General features: G+C 40.6%; 1 protein-coding gene across 1 annotated transcript; it reads left to right on the top strand.

Moving 5' to 3' along the window:
- The first annotated feature begins 2,041 nt into the window (after window positions 1–2,041).
- Window positions 2,042–16,211, top strand: PLAC9 (placenta associated 9). The gene is made up of 4 exons (XM_030486201.2): window positions 2,042–2,311; window positions 13,194–13,294; window positions 13,737–13,857; window positions 16,047–16,211. The coding sequence occupies exons 1-4, from the start codon at window positions 2,254–2,256 to the stop codon at window positions 16,055–16,057; spliced, it is 291 nt and encodes a 96-aa protein (XP_030342061.1). The 5' UTR covers window positions 2,042–2,253; the 3' UTR covers window positions 16,058–16,211.
- The last annotated feature ends 53 nt before the right edge of the window (window positions 16,212–16,264 follow it).

Genomic DNA, 16,264 nt, shown 5'->3' with positions numbered 1-16,264 from the left:
ACTTTATGTTACCAGTTAAGTCGTCTTCACCTGTAGCTTCATCCCGAGTATTTATAAATAACAAAAGTCATCTTAGGAAATTAACTAAGAAAATAAAAATTCTCAGGACAGGTAGTCCTACTGAAAACCAGGATCCCACTTGGCAGAGGTATTCTTTTCGGGCTGTATTTCCCTGCAGTGGAAAAAACTTCTCTCTCATTAGCGAAACAACCCCTGGAGTACAATACTAGAGAAAACCCTCACTACTTTGTTTAGTTCTCCATGGCTATATTACCAGCTCCTCACTATGGTAAAACATAATGCAATATGTAAAAATAAAAAGCAAGTGCCTTGGAGGGACTGAACTGTTCCAGGGGCCTGAGAGCAAATCAGGAGGAACCTCAAGGAAATGTGTTGTAAAGGGGGTGATTAACCTCAGCAGAGGTGGTCTGGAATGGAAACTGTGGTTTTTTTATAGTGTGTTGAAAGGAAAACCGATTCAGTGAACGTTCATTGCTTTTTAACAGCATGGCATAGAGGACGGCAGAGAGTATGCAGAGAAGCATCCACAAACAGGCTCCCTTTGCAGTACAGAGAAGCCTTAAGAAGGAGATGATTCTGCTTAAGAAAGGACAAAGATAAAGGACAAACATATTCAGAAAACAGTGGTCAACTCTTCATAAATGTTCTTCTTCCACCCCTCAGTCTCCTCTCTCCAAAGCACAGACAACATGCAGATAATCTCACATCAAAAATCATAGTTTACCATGTCAGTGTCTCAAACACGATAAAACAGAGTGGACTCACTGTTACCTGTCACAGTTCCTCTTTAAAGACCTGTTTATAACAAAATTAAAATTTATGTAATTTTTCAGCAGGAATGATTGGATTTATTCCTAAATCAAGAATTCTTTACAATTGCACTAATTCTATGTAGTAATTTAGGCCAAAACCCCCAGAATTCTCATAGCCAATTTCATTTTTATTTTATAAAAATGTTGGCTTACTAGCACCAGCCCTGGGGGCTCAATACACACCAAGGTTATTCTGTGCCCTGTTTTGCTTAGCACCTCAACAAAGCTACTAGTAAATTCCAACCACAGAATCTTTATTACTGAGTCTTTTTTGCCTTGTAATTGAGCTTAAAATCTAACTTTATTTGGAAGTCACTGAGGATTACTATACTTTGAACTCCATGATAGCATGTCTATAGGCTCACTTTCAGATATCTTTTTTTCTGACTTGATTTTCTGACTGCTAGGGAGGTGGTAAAAACTAAGGAAACCTGTTCTAGTTTGCAGGTTAGTATTTTCAACAGTGAGAACACTGTTTATCCTGGACAATGGCCTTTAGGACAACTTAATGGCCTTTCAGCTTTTACTTGCAATAGTTGGAAAAAGGTAACTCAACTGAAGTGAATATGAGGAACAATACCAGGAAGGAGATATCTTCAGTCTTTGAACACCAGTCTAGTTGGGTCAAAGATAGACACTTACCCAGTCAGCACCCATGAACACTTCAGACAATTAACATTTAATTAAGATCCTGCTAAAAATCAGAAGCATTGTCAGCATACCATTAGCAGAGCTATTTTTTCACGTGATGTTACCAAGTTGAACCTATTTCAAAAACTTTCCAAACTGAGACGGCTCCTCAGGAGCTATACCTATACACATAAACATATACATATACATATGAAGCACCACAGACAGTTGCCACCTGCCACAGCACTGCCACACTTCGTACTGCCCAAACAAGATGTTTCTGCAGTCTTCAAAATGAACAAGTAATGGAAAAAGCCCTGTAAGCTCACAAGATCTAAAGATACTGTGTTCTGCAGTGTTCCTGCTTTCCCCGCCCTAGATGAAATCCTACAGGGAAAGAAACCCTGAAACCCAGCACCCCTTCCTCCTCCTTTCTCCCTTCCTTTTCTTGCCACACTTCTGTATTTACAGGACCCAAAGCTCTTCAGCACATTTCAGTTATAGTCTGCATAAATAAATACAAGGATAAAAAAATAACTTTGGGAAGCCTGGATCACTGCCAGCTTGCCTGGGTAACTGGACTTTGCATGGAGCTGGAAAGGGTGTGCTTTTAAAAGGAGGGAAGCAGAAGAGAACAGCTCAAGAATCTTGGCTCGGCCTGGGCATATTTCCTCCTAACTCTGGCTAAACCTCAGCACGAACGGCTGGACGGAGGAGTCGATACAAAGCTGGGAGGGAGGCTGCAGAGCTCTCCACCAGGACTACAGCAGAGCTGGGAGAGGCTGAAACCATGGTTTTCCTTTGGGCACTGGCATTCATTTTAGTCCTGCAGGAGCAAGATCTTTTGGGTAAGTGATTCCAAGCTTGCAAAGCAGAAACTGTAGCTTAACTGTAGCATGGTCAAAGCCTTCTCATAGGGTGGGAGGGGGAGGTAAAGAATTGCTTACTCTATGGGGTTTATGTGAAGGTGATGCAGGTATATTTCAAAATTCTGTGGAAACATTGTTTTTAACAGGAAAAACTCAATTTTTGTGCTATTAGAGTCTATCCTGGGGGCATATTGCTTTAGTAGAGATTTTTCACTTCTCATGGGAGATACTATCACTGTATTTTCAGAAATACAGGACCACATTCAGGTGCTGCAGCCAGTACCCTGCATTTCCATAACTACCATTCTGGCAGCCTTATTAACGTATGCACTCAGAAATGAGATTAAAGTTCAAGGTGAAAAGAGAAAGATTTTCCTTGATTCAAATCCTTCATTTGAGGTTTGCTGGTAACAGCACTATGTTTTCTCTTTTCTGCTTTGGATTACTTATTCCTGAGACTGAGGCACATAACGCCTTCTCCAAATGCCTTGGGAGTGCAAAGTTCTGCGTACAAACACAGAACATTTGATAAACTTGCATCTGAATTTTACTTTCATTAACAACAGATTAGTGCTGGAATAATCTGTAATCATGTTGTAGCTGAGAGTGTGGCTGAAAGCTATTCAGTTTGGCTAGTTCAAGGGTTTATAGTCCCTGTGTAACCACAAACCTGCCTTCTCAGCCTGTTTGTATTATGTGTTTTCTGCTAGCTGAGGCCCAGCTTTATTTTCCCTCGGCTCTTACTTCTTGACAACACACAATGTTTGTATTTTGTGGCAGGGTAGTAAGTTTCCATTACAATCAAAACATTTAATGAAAAACTGCCCCCTAGTCCTAGTCACTCTTCCTTGCCTTGACTCCCTCCCATCCAACTGGCTTTGTAATGTTTATCAGTGATGGACTGGAATATCAATACCCTAGCAAGGACAGTCTAGCTTGTTTTCACCCCACAAGTACTCGCTATCCTCTTGCGAGTTTTGTGAGCTTCAGGAAAAAAAAAAAAAAAAGAAACAAACAAAAAAAACCCTTAAAAAATTGTGAAATTAAAGAAGAAAAATAAAGAATGCTGGAAGAGTGGTTTTGTTTATTCCCAAAAGTATGGTTTTAAGCTGAAATCGTTAGCAAAAGAAGATAAAATCCAGCTAAATAGAATAGTACCTGAATAATAACTGCAGTGGAGACTAGTACCCAGTAACATGCCAGGTGATAGCTACTTAATTACGGAACCATTTTCAGTGTCTCAGTGGTGTATAGAAAAGGTGGGAAATTGTGTCTGTCACAGCCAGGGCAGTACCCTGGCTGGCTGACAGACTTAAAAAAAGTTATCCCCACTTTCCCTTTGCTACCTTTGAGTTGGGGAATCTAATTTTATATTTCCTTACAGATCCTCCCTCCCAGCCCCCATGGGTTCCTCTTAAAAATGGTTCAGGGTTGGCTAAAGTAGAATCTACGTTTTAATTCAGCCATTAACATGAACAATCTCATAGTCATAGAGCTCAGCCTTCAAACAGCTCAGGAGGAGAGGCTGGTGCGAGAGCCCTTCTGGATGTAACCACATGCTCCTGCTTAATGGCTATTCTTTGCTGTTGTTGCTGGGTTAGTTTGTGGGGTGCTGCTCAAATGTAGCATACAATGTACCCTGGAGCACTGGAGCATTCAATACCTGCCCCATTTAAATGTGTTTCCATTCTTACAAAAACATCTGGGCAAATTGTTCTGTCCCCAACAGCAAAGTCTTTGCTGTATGATTATGCATGGCAGAGAGGCAACCGGGAGTCCTCCGGTAACCAAGTACCTGGCAAGCAGGCCAACAGGCTGACAGGAACACTGACGTGCTCCATTTAGCTGAGCAAACCAAATACTGAGCATGCTAGTAGGGAAACAGCAACAGAGGAACTCCAATGGGGGCATCGATACTCAATACTCAATACTGTGGCGTGATTTGTTTTTAAATAGCAGATGTTTCCTCCAGTTTTAACTACAAGTTAAAGTAAACCAAGTGTGAGAATGTCTTTTATCACACAGCTAACATACAACTTCTCAGAATATTTTTGGATTCTCTGATATCCACATGCAGATTCAAAGCTGCGATCCATAAGATAGACCATTGCCTAGAAACTGGAGAGAAAAAATCCCTTTAGAACAGCTTATTTTTGCCCAAAATTGACAACTTGAGTTCTCACAGAACAACATTTTGCCTCCAGATTAAACTACTGCACTATAGAACTAAATCCACAACAAAAACTTATGAGAGATGTCCTATCTTAAACCAGACGTGGACTCATATTTCTCTACTAATAAATTAGTAGTGTTTTAACCTACACCCCATGTTATGAGTATTTTCTGTCCTTATAGAAACCTACCAGTATTATTGTCTCTAATGCAAGGATTACAGTCCTTGCAAACACTCATCTCTGAGCTCCAGCAAGGAAGGAAAAAGGAAGTTTATCACAACGAAGTGTTCCAAGATGTAGGTATTTTAAGACCATGAGGCATCTGAAGACAGTGGTTCTGTACAGACCTGAGTCTTTTAATAGATTTATATATCTGTAAAACCCTATGTTTTGTTATATTTAGTTAAAAGGAATATTAAGTTCTGTAGAAGTGATGGGTTGACCCTAGCTAGACATCAGGTGTCCACTAAAGCCACCCTCCTCAATAGGACAGGGGAGATGAGATAATACAAGAAAGTCTCATGGGTCGAGATAAAGACAGGGAGACATCATTCACCAATTACCATCATGGGCAAAACAGACTCAACTGGAAGAAATTAGTTTAATTTATGACCAATCAGATCACAGTAGGATAACGAGCAATAAACCCAAATCCTAAAACGACCTTCCCACCACCCCTCTCTTATTCCTGGGCTTAACTTTACTCCTGATTTTCTCTACCTCCTCCCCCTGCCCCCAGCAGCACAGGGTGATGGGGAATGGGGGCTGCGGTCAGTTCACACACCTCTGCTGCCACTTCCCCCTCACGGGAGGACTCCTCACGCTCTTCCCCTGCTCCAGCGCGGGGTCCCTCCCACAGGAGGCAGTCCTGCAGGGACTTCTCCAACATGAGTCTTTCCCACAGGCTGCAGTTCTTCATGAACTGCTCCAGTGTGGGTCCCTGTAGCACCACCACCCTCCTCCAAAACCTTGCTAGGCAAACCAAATACCTCCATGTGTAAAGCAAAGGTTAATATCAAACTCCAAAAAAGTTTAGAAATATAGGGGTCCTGCTGTTCATCTGCAGGATGCAGCTGTATTTATAAATGCAGCTGATCTCCTTTGCTTGAAGCAGTTGTGAGTCTTGGCCATAAATGCCAGGATCTAGTATGCACGTACGTATATTTCTGTGTGTGTATATATTTTTATATATATCTCACTATTTTACTTCCTGTGTTGTTGCTGAATACATGAACTAGCTGCCAGAGGAAAATACATCTTCAAACAAGTTCTTAGACTTGTTTAATTATTAGAAAAAACTCCGAGGATATTCTTTCATTGAACTATCATATTTCTTTTTACTACTGTAACTGACTCATATGCAAACTACATAACCACAGAGCTGACTAGCAGGTCACAGCCTTACCTCACCAGCTCCCCATGACTGCATCTCCTATTACTAAACACAGACCAAAACCCATGTCCTCATAAAATTGAGAAATTCTTTATCCCCTGATACCAGTGGTCATCCTCAAATTGATGGTGGCATCAAATACTCCTGTATCTCACACCCTCCATTCTCAGACTAGACTTGAGGTCACTCATTTTACGCAATTTACATTCTTTACACATGCTACAACACGGCTCCTTTCTAAAATGGCTCATCCCCTTCACACACAAGCATGTCCTATACAGCTACTGGCTAAAATCCTCCTAACACTTTGCCTTAGTTTCAGAAATACATATATATTCACACAGAAATAAATACATAATAAATGGAGACTTTTTTTTGCAGCCCAAAGCATCAGGGTGTCCCATTGTAAGTCACGGCACAAATTAGCATAACCTACGTGCAAATTACATAGCTCACATCTCTTATCAGTTTAGTTCCCTGTAGTCATTCTCCATTGCAGCAGCAAGCAGAAGAGGATATTCCCTGGCTGCTGAAAACATAATCCAAGCCAACAGCTCTCTCACAGGAACATTTTACTGTCATCCTCCTTCCTTTGAATGAAAATAGACAAAACTTGTTTCTTACAATCACAAATACGTAACACACCAGAAGAAAGTGGTTTTTCAAGTCATAATTTTGGTTTTGGCAGATAGCAATGGCAGGGGCCTCAGATTTTGCTGGGCCTGAAAAAAGAACGCCCACTAGCAGCATGAGCTATCCCTGGCCTTGTACACTCCCTCTCAGTCTCCAGCGCTGGATTAGTGAGAGCTGAAGCTCCCGTGCTAAATCAGAATGAGATGGATCATGATAGCAAAATCTTCCTCCAAACAAAGTGGTTTTACACAAAAATACATGGCAGCTACCTCCTAGTCTGGAAGAATTTTTATCAAGTCCCATTTCTGATTTTTCATATTTCACAAGCACAAGTGAGGCAGGGTACAAACAGAACCTGTCATTACATGACATCTCACGCATAGGTTAATGGGATAGACAAGGTAGAGAAGTGAGAACTGGTAGGCTGATACTGTGACCCACCTTCTCGAATGCAATACATCCCACAATGCAGGAGATTTCCTCTTTGGTTCTTCTCCTTCTGGGAAAAAAAGAATTAAAATAAGTTCAATCTTAACTGATCTAGGATCTGAAGTACTAATCATAGTATCATATTCTACGTCTTGAGAGGCAGACTATGAACTGGGTCTGTAAGGTTGGAGCTTGACTTTCTGATATTGTTATTTAGCTTCTAAAATGAATATTAAAAATAATTGATTTCACAGAAGAAACTTATTTCAGGATTTTTTCATTATTATCAAAGGTTCATGAATCTTGGATACCAGAGAAATCCCTTGGATTTTGTTCCATGTTTGAAATCTTTCCAAAACTTGGCATTCAGGTAGCAGTTGAAGTGTACTGTGAATATACAGATAACAGATAGATTCCTAAACAGCCATTAAAAACTTTCAACATACCTTCTTGAAATGATTTACAAAAACCCAAGCAACCAACAAACCAAACCAATCTCCCCACCCATCCCCCAAATTCCAGAAGAGTTTTTCTACTGACAATTTCTGTCTAATATACAATGACTACTTTCCATCTCCTGCTTTGGATATTCCACATTTGCCCTGTACTGAATTTGCAATGCTGTTCTGCCATAAAAGCTAGAGCCTAATAAAGGTGTGTGTACATATATATATATTTACATGCGTATGTTTGCATGTATATACAAGCAAACTCCTACAGTTGCCTCCAGTGTAAAGCACAGTAAACTGTGACAGTATATAAGCAGCAAATAAATTTTATGTATTTATTACAATTACTGCAGTCTTTACTGCAATCACTAAAGGCAAGGATTCCCTTATCTTTAAGTAACTAGAAACTCTAAACTCTAGAAAGAGGTTCAGAAGTGCATAAATCATAGCTAAGCGTTGGGCAGTGTTTTATGGATTACAGCCTGGAAGATGCTCTATGTCCAGTTAAAGATATGCTCCTGAGCATGTAAGAATTTGAAGACAATCTGTACATAAAAAGCATTTCCAACGCAACATGTTCTATCCAAATCAATTACCTTTTATGTTCTAACAATAAAATTTTATACAAGTTATATATAATACAGCTTAAAATTTATTTGGGCACATTGGTGATACTGAAGCCAGTAGTGGTACAGAAAGTTAATCCAATACTTCCATATCTAAGGACACCAATATAATTAAAGGTTGACATAGCTGGAAATTAAATTCGATGCCTTTGAGTACAGAAAATTAATCCAATACTTCCATATCTAAGGACACCAGTATAATTAAGGGTTGCCATAGCTGGAAACTAAATTTGGTGCCTTTGAGTACAGCCCCCAAAATGAAATACGGCTACCGGTCTTGGCTTAACTTGGTCTTAGGTCTGAAAGCACTAATACTGATAGCATTAGTATCAGTTCAGGTTCAAAGCAATTGAGCCTTTCCTGTATTCAGCTGCAAGTTAACTTCACCAACCACTTTTGTAAACCATGTAATCTCTTGAACTAACACTTCAAAGTTATACATAACTCTTAAAGTGAAGTCCAACACTTACATTTAGACAGGAATAATTTAAGCAAGGATCAGCAAATCCCTTCAGAGGTCTGCTGCATTCTTCCCAAACTGGTTAATGGGTTCACCATTTGAACTTGATACTCAAGTTCATGAACTTTTTTCTGCTGGAAGATAAATCCACTACTACTCCCTTCATTTTCTCATTAAAAGCTATCTGAGCACCTTATGACATACACTCCAGAAATAAAAGGATACTGCTAAACATAAGGCAGTGCAAATCAGAACACACAGCATAGCACACTTTCTTGAAGAGTTGTACATGTTATCCTTTATTCCTTTTAGTCTGTCACATGATTTCAGGCTTCCTTATTTGCCATCTGGTTCTTGTTTCAATCTCACTGTCTTTCATTAGGCTTGTGGCCTGCTTAGTTTTACCCCTCCCTCCCTACTAAGCACAACATGAACTTTCAGTTAACTTTCAAAACCACACTAATGACAGGGTGGTGCAAAAGGAATTTTATGGACTTTAAGGACTCAGCTTGACCTTCTCCATAACACAGACCAAAGAACATGACCCAGTAATTTCTATATCAAGCCTGTAGCTTCAGTTTGACCAGCAATGCATCTTTAGGAAGGATTCTTGTAAAGACCTTCCAGATCTCTGTGACTGCGTACTTCGGTTCTCTCAGTCTTAGTAGCAGCAGCAAATGACAGTGAAGAAACAGTTGCTCAGATTTACTCTGATGCTTAACATGAGCAATTACTTGGATGATCGAAATAAACCATTTAACATTTCTTGATAGACAGAATCCTGATGGTCCTAGAAGGGGAATTCTTCAGGGAGTGTGTAGAAACAACATCTTGTGGGGCTGGGGGAATATATCAAATGTACAGGAGGCAGAGGAGCTTAACCGAGAGTTATTCTAAAACTAAGGCCTTTGCTCTTAACATGTTTGCTAAGGTTGTTTCAGTTATTACTTCATTGCTCCTTCTAGGCTTTGTTATAAGTTCAAGTTCTGAACAGTCAGGCTGACCACGATACATATATCTTTACTCTTCATTATGCTACTTATTTCAAACATTAAGCATATTCTTCTATTAAATATATCTATATTAGCAACCAACTTGTAGATTCTCCATTTTCCTATTCCATCTGCTGGTGTCTGACTCTGTGACAACATTGGGCAGCTAGAACTACCCAGCCTCATGGGCACCATCAGCATAGCATGAAAGACTTCATCAGAGGAAAAAAAGTGCAGGTTTTTGATTTTTGAACAAGAGAGTTCTTATTCTTGATGGAAAATAACTACCTATATATCAGATAGAATGGACTTCAATAATTGAACTGAACACCTTACTTGCAGGAAACATGAGGTGGGAATTTGCAGATGGGAAATTAACTGAAAGTTAATGTTCTTTCTCGAAAGGTAACGTATCTCTATCATACTGAAATGTTACAAAAAATGCCTGCCTGAAGTAATCCTTTGTTCAAATGAAATATTTAAGACATTGAAATATGCCTCCTACACACTTGCTTAAGCTGCCAGAAATTGCAAGTACCCACACATTTTAAATATGTAACTTATACAGCATACAAAGAACAGGTTACTTTTAAAAGCTCTTAGCTTTAGCATTTACTATGAAAGTTTTCTGCATTTATGCATATGCTTTGACACATAAGCAAGTAAAAATTGTAATTTACATCTTTAAAATGTTTCCTCAGCAGCAAGAGAGCAAGTACATGGAAGTATCCTAAAAGATGTTTTGCTTACATGGCTTCCATTGCAGCCTTCCATTCTCCACTTCCTTTACAAGGTGACTGCTATTATCATGTGAGGTAGAGATGCTGCTGGAGAAGGTCATGCCAAAGGCAGACTGTGTCATTTTCTTTCACCAGCTGCAGTACAGAGAAGGGCAGCACTCATAAGCAACATGTGATTCTCTTCGAGCACATGGAAATTATTGCTTCAGCTGAGTTGTCTGACCATAGTGACCCAGATACGTGCCTTATTTACAAGGGACCGGATGTGTCCTGTGAGCAGCCCATCCCAGAGATAAAGGCTGTGGGTAAAGAGCTAAAGTCAGACGACAAAATAACAATCAGGGATTTTAGCAGCCAAAGCCTCAAGCCAAGACTCAGGAAACAGGAGAAAACTACATTGACCAAAGCACTGGCTGCCGGCTAGCAGCAGCAACCGCCCACCTGGCATACTCTCCTCTTCTGGCATGGTGGTGAAGGGACAATTACCAGTGTGAGAGCACCTCTGCTTTGGTGTGAAAGTCACTGACTACAGACACAGACACGCAGGCTCTAAGCTGATGGTTTCTGCGGGATCATCCCCCAGCCAACTCCACACTGTGAGGTCTGGGAATGAGACACGCTTTGGTTTCTACTAACTCTTACCGCTCCTTAACAACAGCGATCAGATACTTCCTGAGACATTTAGGCTCAGACTATTTGTCAAATTCTTTAGGCGCTATGCTAGTCCTGTGGTTCTGAGTAACATCTTATAGCCCTACCAAACTTGGGTGAGACACTTCCTCCTCCTCTGGTAAACCCATTACAGTTTATAACACAGCAGTGCGCTCTGAGTGTCAGGAAGCTGTCTGTCTCCACATCAAAATACAGGAACAAACCACCCCAAGGAACCAAGCACTACTGAGCCCTGCATTTCACAACAGCACCTTCACCTAGTACTCTAGATGAGCATGTGCATGTAAAGCTGTACAGTGTTTTGCTAAGCTCACAGTGAGATGCAACAACCTTACCTTGGCTGCACATACCCATCATGGCACACCCTGCTTTGAACAAATGACAGTCATCCACCATTTTTAACCTCCCCATGTACATACACCTGCCTAAAGTAGCAGTCAGGCCAATGCTGAGGTTTGTGCTGAATGGAGTCCTCTTTCACACAGAAGGGCTAAGCTAAAGGAATGATTAAACTGAATTATATAAGGTTAAGACCTTATATAATTTCTGCTTCAAAAAGTCACTCTGTAGTCTTAAGGTCCTGTACTAGGAAGAGGTGAAGGAGCCCCTGCACAGTGCCAGCAAGCATGCCCACCATGCCATTTAGGCAGTTTGGAAAGGCCAGAGTGTCTGGGTCAGAGTCCGACTAGGGCAGGACAGCCAGCTGCTTCTGCTTCTCCTGCAGCAGAGCTCTGAGCTTTCTTTAATGGATCAGTATGATAGAAGATGCATGACCAGAGGAGAAGTGGCCAACACTATCTGGAGCTAGCCAACATTAACCCTCTTGTGTTTCCATTTCTAGGGAACATAAAAAACTAACCATGTAACTTAGGCTGGCCTAAAGCTCCTTTAACAACCACATACGACTGATGCTGGCCTTCACCCAAACTTTCCATCCAACCTTGTGATCCTGCCATGTACAGCAAGGTTAATACAGTGAAAAATAACCTCCTTGGGAATTGTTCAATTTTCCAATTTGCTCTTAGCCCACGTAATAATTTCTGCTGCCTCTTTTCACAGTTCATTTGTAGTTAGATCTGGGAATATTCCTAGCAGTCAACAACCAATCCACAGTTACATCATCACCATGCCTTCTGCTTGCCCTTGTTCTCACTCCAACACAACGGGTGGCAGTTCAGCATACAGTTGAGTCAGGCCATCAGGCTTGATGCTGAGAGCTAGAGCTGGGAATATTGGAAAGGTGGTAATTTATTAATCTCTGACAGTAAAATGGAGCTTACCTTCCTGTTAATAGGAAAGCCAAGGTTTGTAGACAAAGACTGGCCACACTGCTTTGCAACCTCTATTTCTAACGCAGAATTTCAGTACCTCCATGTTGTTCCAGCCATGATAGAAAAAAACATGTAAATAAGCAACAGTTTTGCAAAGTAGCGTGGTTCACTTGAGCACTAAGTTACAAGGTAAGAACATTCTCAAAACACCGACGGGGGGGGGGGGGCAGGGAGGAACGAACTGCAAGGCAGTTTAAGTACCTGCTGTATTTCAGCAGTCTGCTGCAAACAGGTAGATTTAAGCCTTTGGGATCCTGTCCTAACAGCACCACCTCCTGGCGAAGGTACCAAAAGACCTAACTTTAAATGGAGCAAGATATGCTATCACTTTAGTGGGTTTTAAAATACTCCGCTACAGTTCTATGCACACATATTAAAAACTAAATGTTACTGAATGATGCACAAAAGTTATGAAAGGAAATTGGCTTTATTAAAGCACTGACACCAGCAGGTACTGACCTTTCACACAGTAGAGCCTGCAGAATGAAGCATTCAAAGAACAAGAGTTCATGAGTACTGAAAGATAAATAGCTAACTGACAGAGAAAAGTGACCTCATATATAGCAGCATATACGGGTGACTTGGTCAGTAAATGGCATCAGCTGTACACATTTTTATTGTTTCCCTTCCCACTGCAAAATCAGACTGTTATGAACAAGCTTCTGACAGTGTGGAATCACCAGCTATTATCGATTTGGGGCATAAGTGGACAAACTTATTTACTCTTCAAAGCTTTATAGTACCAGTTGCTTCTGAAGAAAGTCTCAGAGAAGCTGATGAGTAAGACAGATCTTCCCAGTGCTTAGGTTTTATACTTGTAGAGACTGAGTTACAGTCTATAAACTTACCCTACACAGGTAGGAGAAACCAGATTGCGTGAAACAAACACATACACAAACAAAACCAAACCCCTGACAAGAGAAAACACCTTGTTCCTTGTTTAAATGTGTCTGTTTTTCCAGCTGCTGCAGACCCTGTCAGTGTGTTACCTGGAAGTTTGGGAGGAGGAAGCTGGTGTAACGAACATGATGCAATCCACGAACGCTTAGATATTATTGAAGAGGTAAGAGCTACTGCACTAGCTCCTTGACCTTACCAGAGCTCTACCCCATCCTTTTTACCAAAGAAAAGAAGAATGATGTTTCTAGACACTGTCCCTTTTTGATTTTACTCTATTCAAGGTATGACTGTTTTTTCAGATGTCAGTTTGCAACTCTTCATAAAACCAATCAATGCAAAGCTCCCTCCAAGAAGTCAATTATGCGTGATTCTTTATATAGAGGTGCTGTAAATTAACTCTTGTGAAACGAAGTTTTAATATTTCGTGCCACTAGATGGCAGCAGAAGACAAGAAAGATTTATATCTGCAATATGCAATATAAATAAAATCAGCTGTTAGCATTATGGAACATTAGATTTGCACTTTTGCTAACAAATGCGGTACATTTCCTTCCACTCAACCTATTGACTATCCCCTTTCCCCATGTCTCCCTTGTTTTCATTAGAAGGTAATAAAAACAGTGGAGCATCTAGAATCAGAAGTCAAATCACTCCTCAATATCATCAATGAGACAACATCGAACATACCCATTGCTCCAGGAACCCCACGTATAGACATTTTGGATGGTAAGTATCTAGTGGGATATAACCTAAGTTGAAAACAATGTTGCATATGTTACTACGAAACACATCATCTTTTATTCTTCCAAGATGTGAAGGAATTCCCTCATTCAATTCAGTACAGCTAAGGCCCCAGCTGAAATACTGGGTCTAGTTTTTAACACCAGGTTTCAACAACTGTTAAAGGTGGGGGGAAAAGGGGAAGGTGAAAAAAATCCCACCCACAAAAAAACCCAGCCAAGGAGCTAGATACATGAGCTACACAGAAAGGGTGTTAAATCGGGAATGTTTAGTCTAAAGATTATTGAAGTAGCCCCCCAGAACAAGTAAGGTTGCCACAAAGATGAATGGTGTGTTTTCTATGCAAAAGTGAGTAAAACAAGAAATAACGCTGCAAGAAAGACTCAAGCAAAGCACACTGCAAAGCCTTCTTACAAAGAAAGTGAACCACTGAAATGGTATGACTATGGAAAACGCGGTTCCTCTCTGGAAGGTTATGGGAGACCTGGTCACCCAGGGCATGGAAAAGGCCCAAGATACTCAACAACTTTTTTGCCTCCATCTTCACCAGCAAGAGCTCCAGCCAGATTCCACAACTCGCAGAAAGCAAAGGCAGGGACCGGGAGAAAGAACTGCTTGCTGTAGGAGATGATCAGGTTTGAGAACATCTAAGGAACCTGGAGGCGCACAAGTCCATAGGACCTGAAGAGATGCATCCACTGGTCTTGGGAGAACTGGCAGATGAAGTGGCTAAGCCACCATCCATCATATTTGAGAAGTCATGGCAGTCCAGTGAAGTTCCTGCTGACTGGAAAAAGGGAAATCTAACCATTTTTAAAAACAAAAAAAAGGAAGACTCAGGGAACTACAGACCAGCCAGTCCCGCCTCAGTGCCCAGCAAGATCACAGAGCAGATCCTCCTGGATACTATGCTAATACACATGGACAGTAAGGAAGTGATGGATGACAGCCAATACGGCTTCACTAAGAGCAAATCGTGCTGACAAATTTGGTGGCCTTGTACAAAGGGGTGACAGCATACCAACCCAGCAATTCTTTACTGTGAGGGTGGTAAGGCACTGGAACATGTTGCCCAGAGAAGCTGTGGCTGCCCCATCCCTGGAAGTGTTTAACATCAGGTTGGACAGGGCTTTGAGCAACCTGGTCTAGTGGAAGGTGTCCCTGCCCATGGTAGGGTCTTGGAACTGGATGATCTTTAAGGTCCCTTCCAACCCAAACCATTCTGTGTTTCTACGATTGTGGTTTCCCCAGCACTGGAAATTTAAACAAACATCACACCACCTTAGAATAGCAGGATGGACAAAGCATCTCAAAATCTCTTTCAGTTTTAAGATCCTGTGATTCTTTAGTTTCATGTATGACGAAACAAAAGAGGGCAACAAAATACAAAAGAAGATACTGGAAGTATTACCATTTTGATAGTTTAAAACCACACAAAACTTGTTCCTGGAAAAATACTTTTGAATAAATTAAACCACAACAGAAATAATTCTGATAAGACCACCTATTCTACACAGCTTCTCATAATGCTCTGTCCTCTTCACTCTCTGCCCAAATATCAACACCTCATTTTACAAGATGAGAGACACTCCTGGTGGAAAAACAACCTCTTGTGGAAAAGTATAAGCACCCACAGCCATACTTATGAAGTCAGTTTTGTCAGTGCTGGGATTTTTGTTTGTTTAAGATAGCTGTACATGGGTACATACATATGTGCATATTTACACTAGTGCACTTACATGATACAAGGCACAAAGTAGACAAGAGTTTATGTTGCTTTTTACTTCTTGCAGTTGGCTGTATGGACCTAGTCACTACGACTGATACATCCTCACTAACTTTGTTATTCATTAAGATTTCCAGTCTTCTGTGAAGGGGAGTTAATAGATATTAAGTTACTCCCCTGAAATGGTATTTTACTTAAAAAAGAAAAGTATTCCAGTAAAATGTTACAGTGAATTTAAAATGGAAATCCTAAAATCAACCAAGGCATATTTACAGCATATCTATGGCTCAAGAATTGCAAATAGGACCTTCCTTCTGTGATCTGGTAAATCAAAGTGACAATTCCCCACTTCAAAGTAGCAGGATTCATGTTTTAAACAATATTTATCCACAAAGATTGATCCTGATCTTGTAACAAAAAATAATTACATCAACTCTTCTCCATACAGATACCAGCTGAGCACTGCGAAGACGAGAGTGCTGAATGTAACAGTATGCTTGTCATGAAGAGTTGTACTTTGATAAGCTTGAGCACGGATGAACAATCCCCAGCTGTAGTTTGCCTTCTGTGTTCCTGTGCTTTATAATAAACAAGTATTTGCTTTTAGACACTATTTCGAAGCTTTACATTTTAAATCTTTCAGCAGCTCACTTACCAAAACTGCAT

The sequence above is a fragment of the Strigops habroptila genome, chromosome 5, assembly GCF_004027225.2.
Source record: "Strigops habroptila isolate Jane chromosome 5, bStrHab1.2.pri, whole genome shotgun sequence".
In the NCBI taxonomy this organism is placed as follows: Eukaryota; Metazoa; Chordata; class Aves; order Psittaciformes; family Psittacidae; genus Strigops; species Strigops habroptila.
This window is presented reverse-complemented; position numbering and strand designations above follow the sequence as displayed.

Coding starts and splice junctions, on each gene's coding strand:
- PLAC9 (XM_030486201.2), top strand. CDS start 2,254: ATGGTTTTCCTTTGGGCACTGGCATTCATTTTAGTCCTGCAGGAGCAA. Junction 2,312..13,193: donor GCAGGAGCAAGATCTTTTGG/GTAAGTGATTCC, acceptor CTGTTTTTCCAG/CTGCTGCAGACCCTGTCAGT. Junction 13,295..13,736: donor GCTTAGATATTATTGAAGAG/GTAAGAGCTACT, acceptor TGTTTTCATTAG/AAGGTAATAAAAACAGTGGA.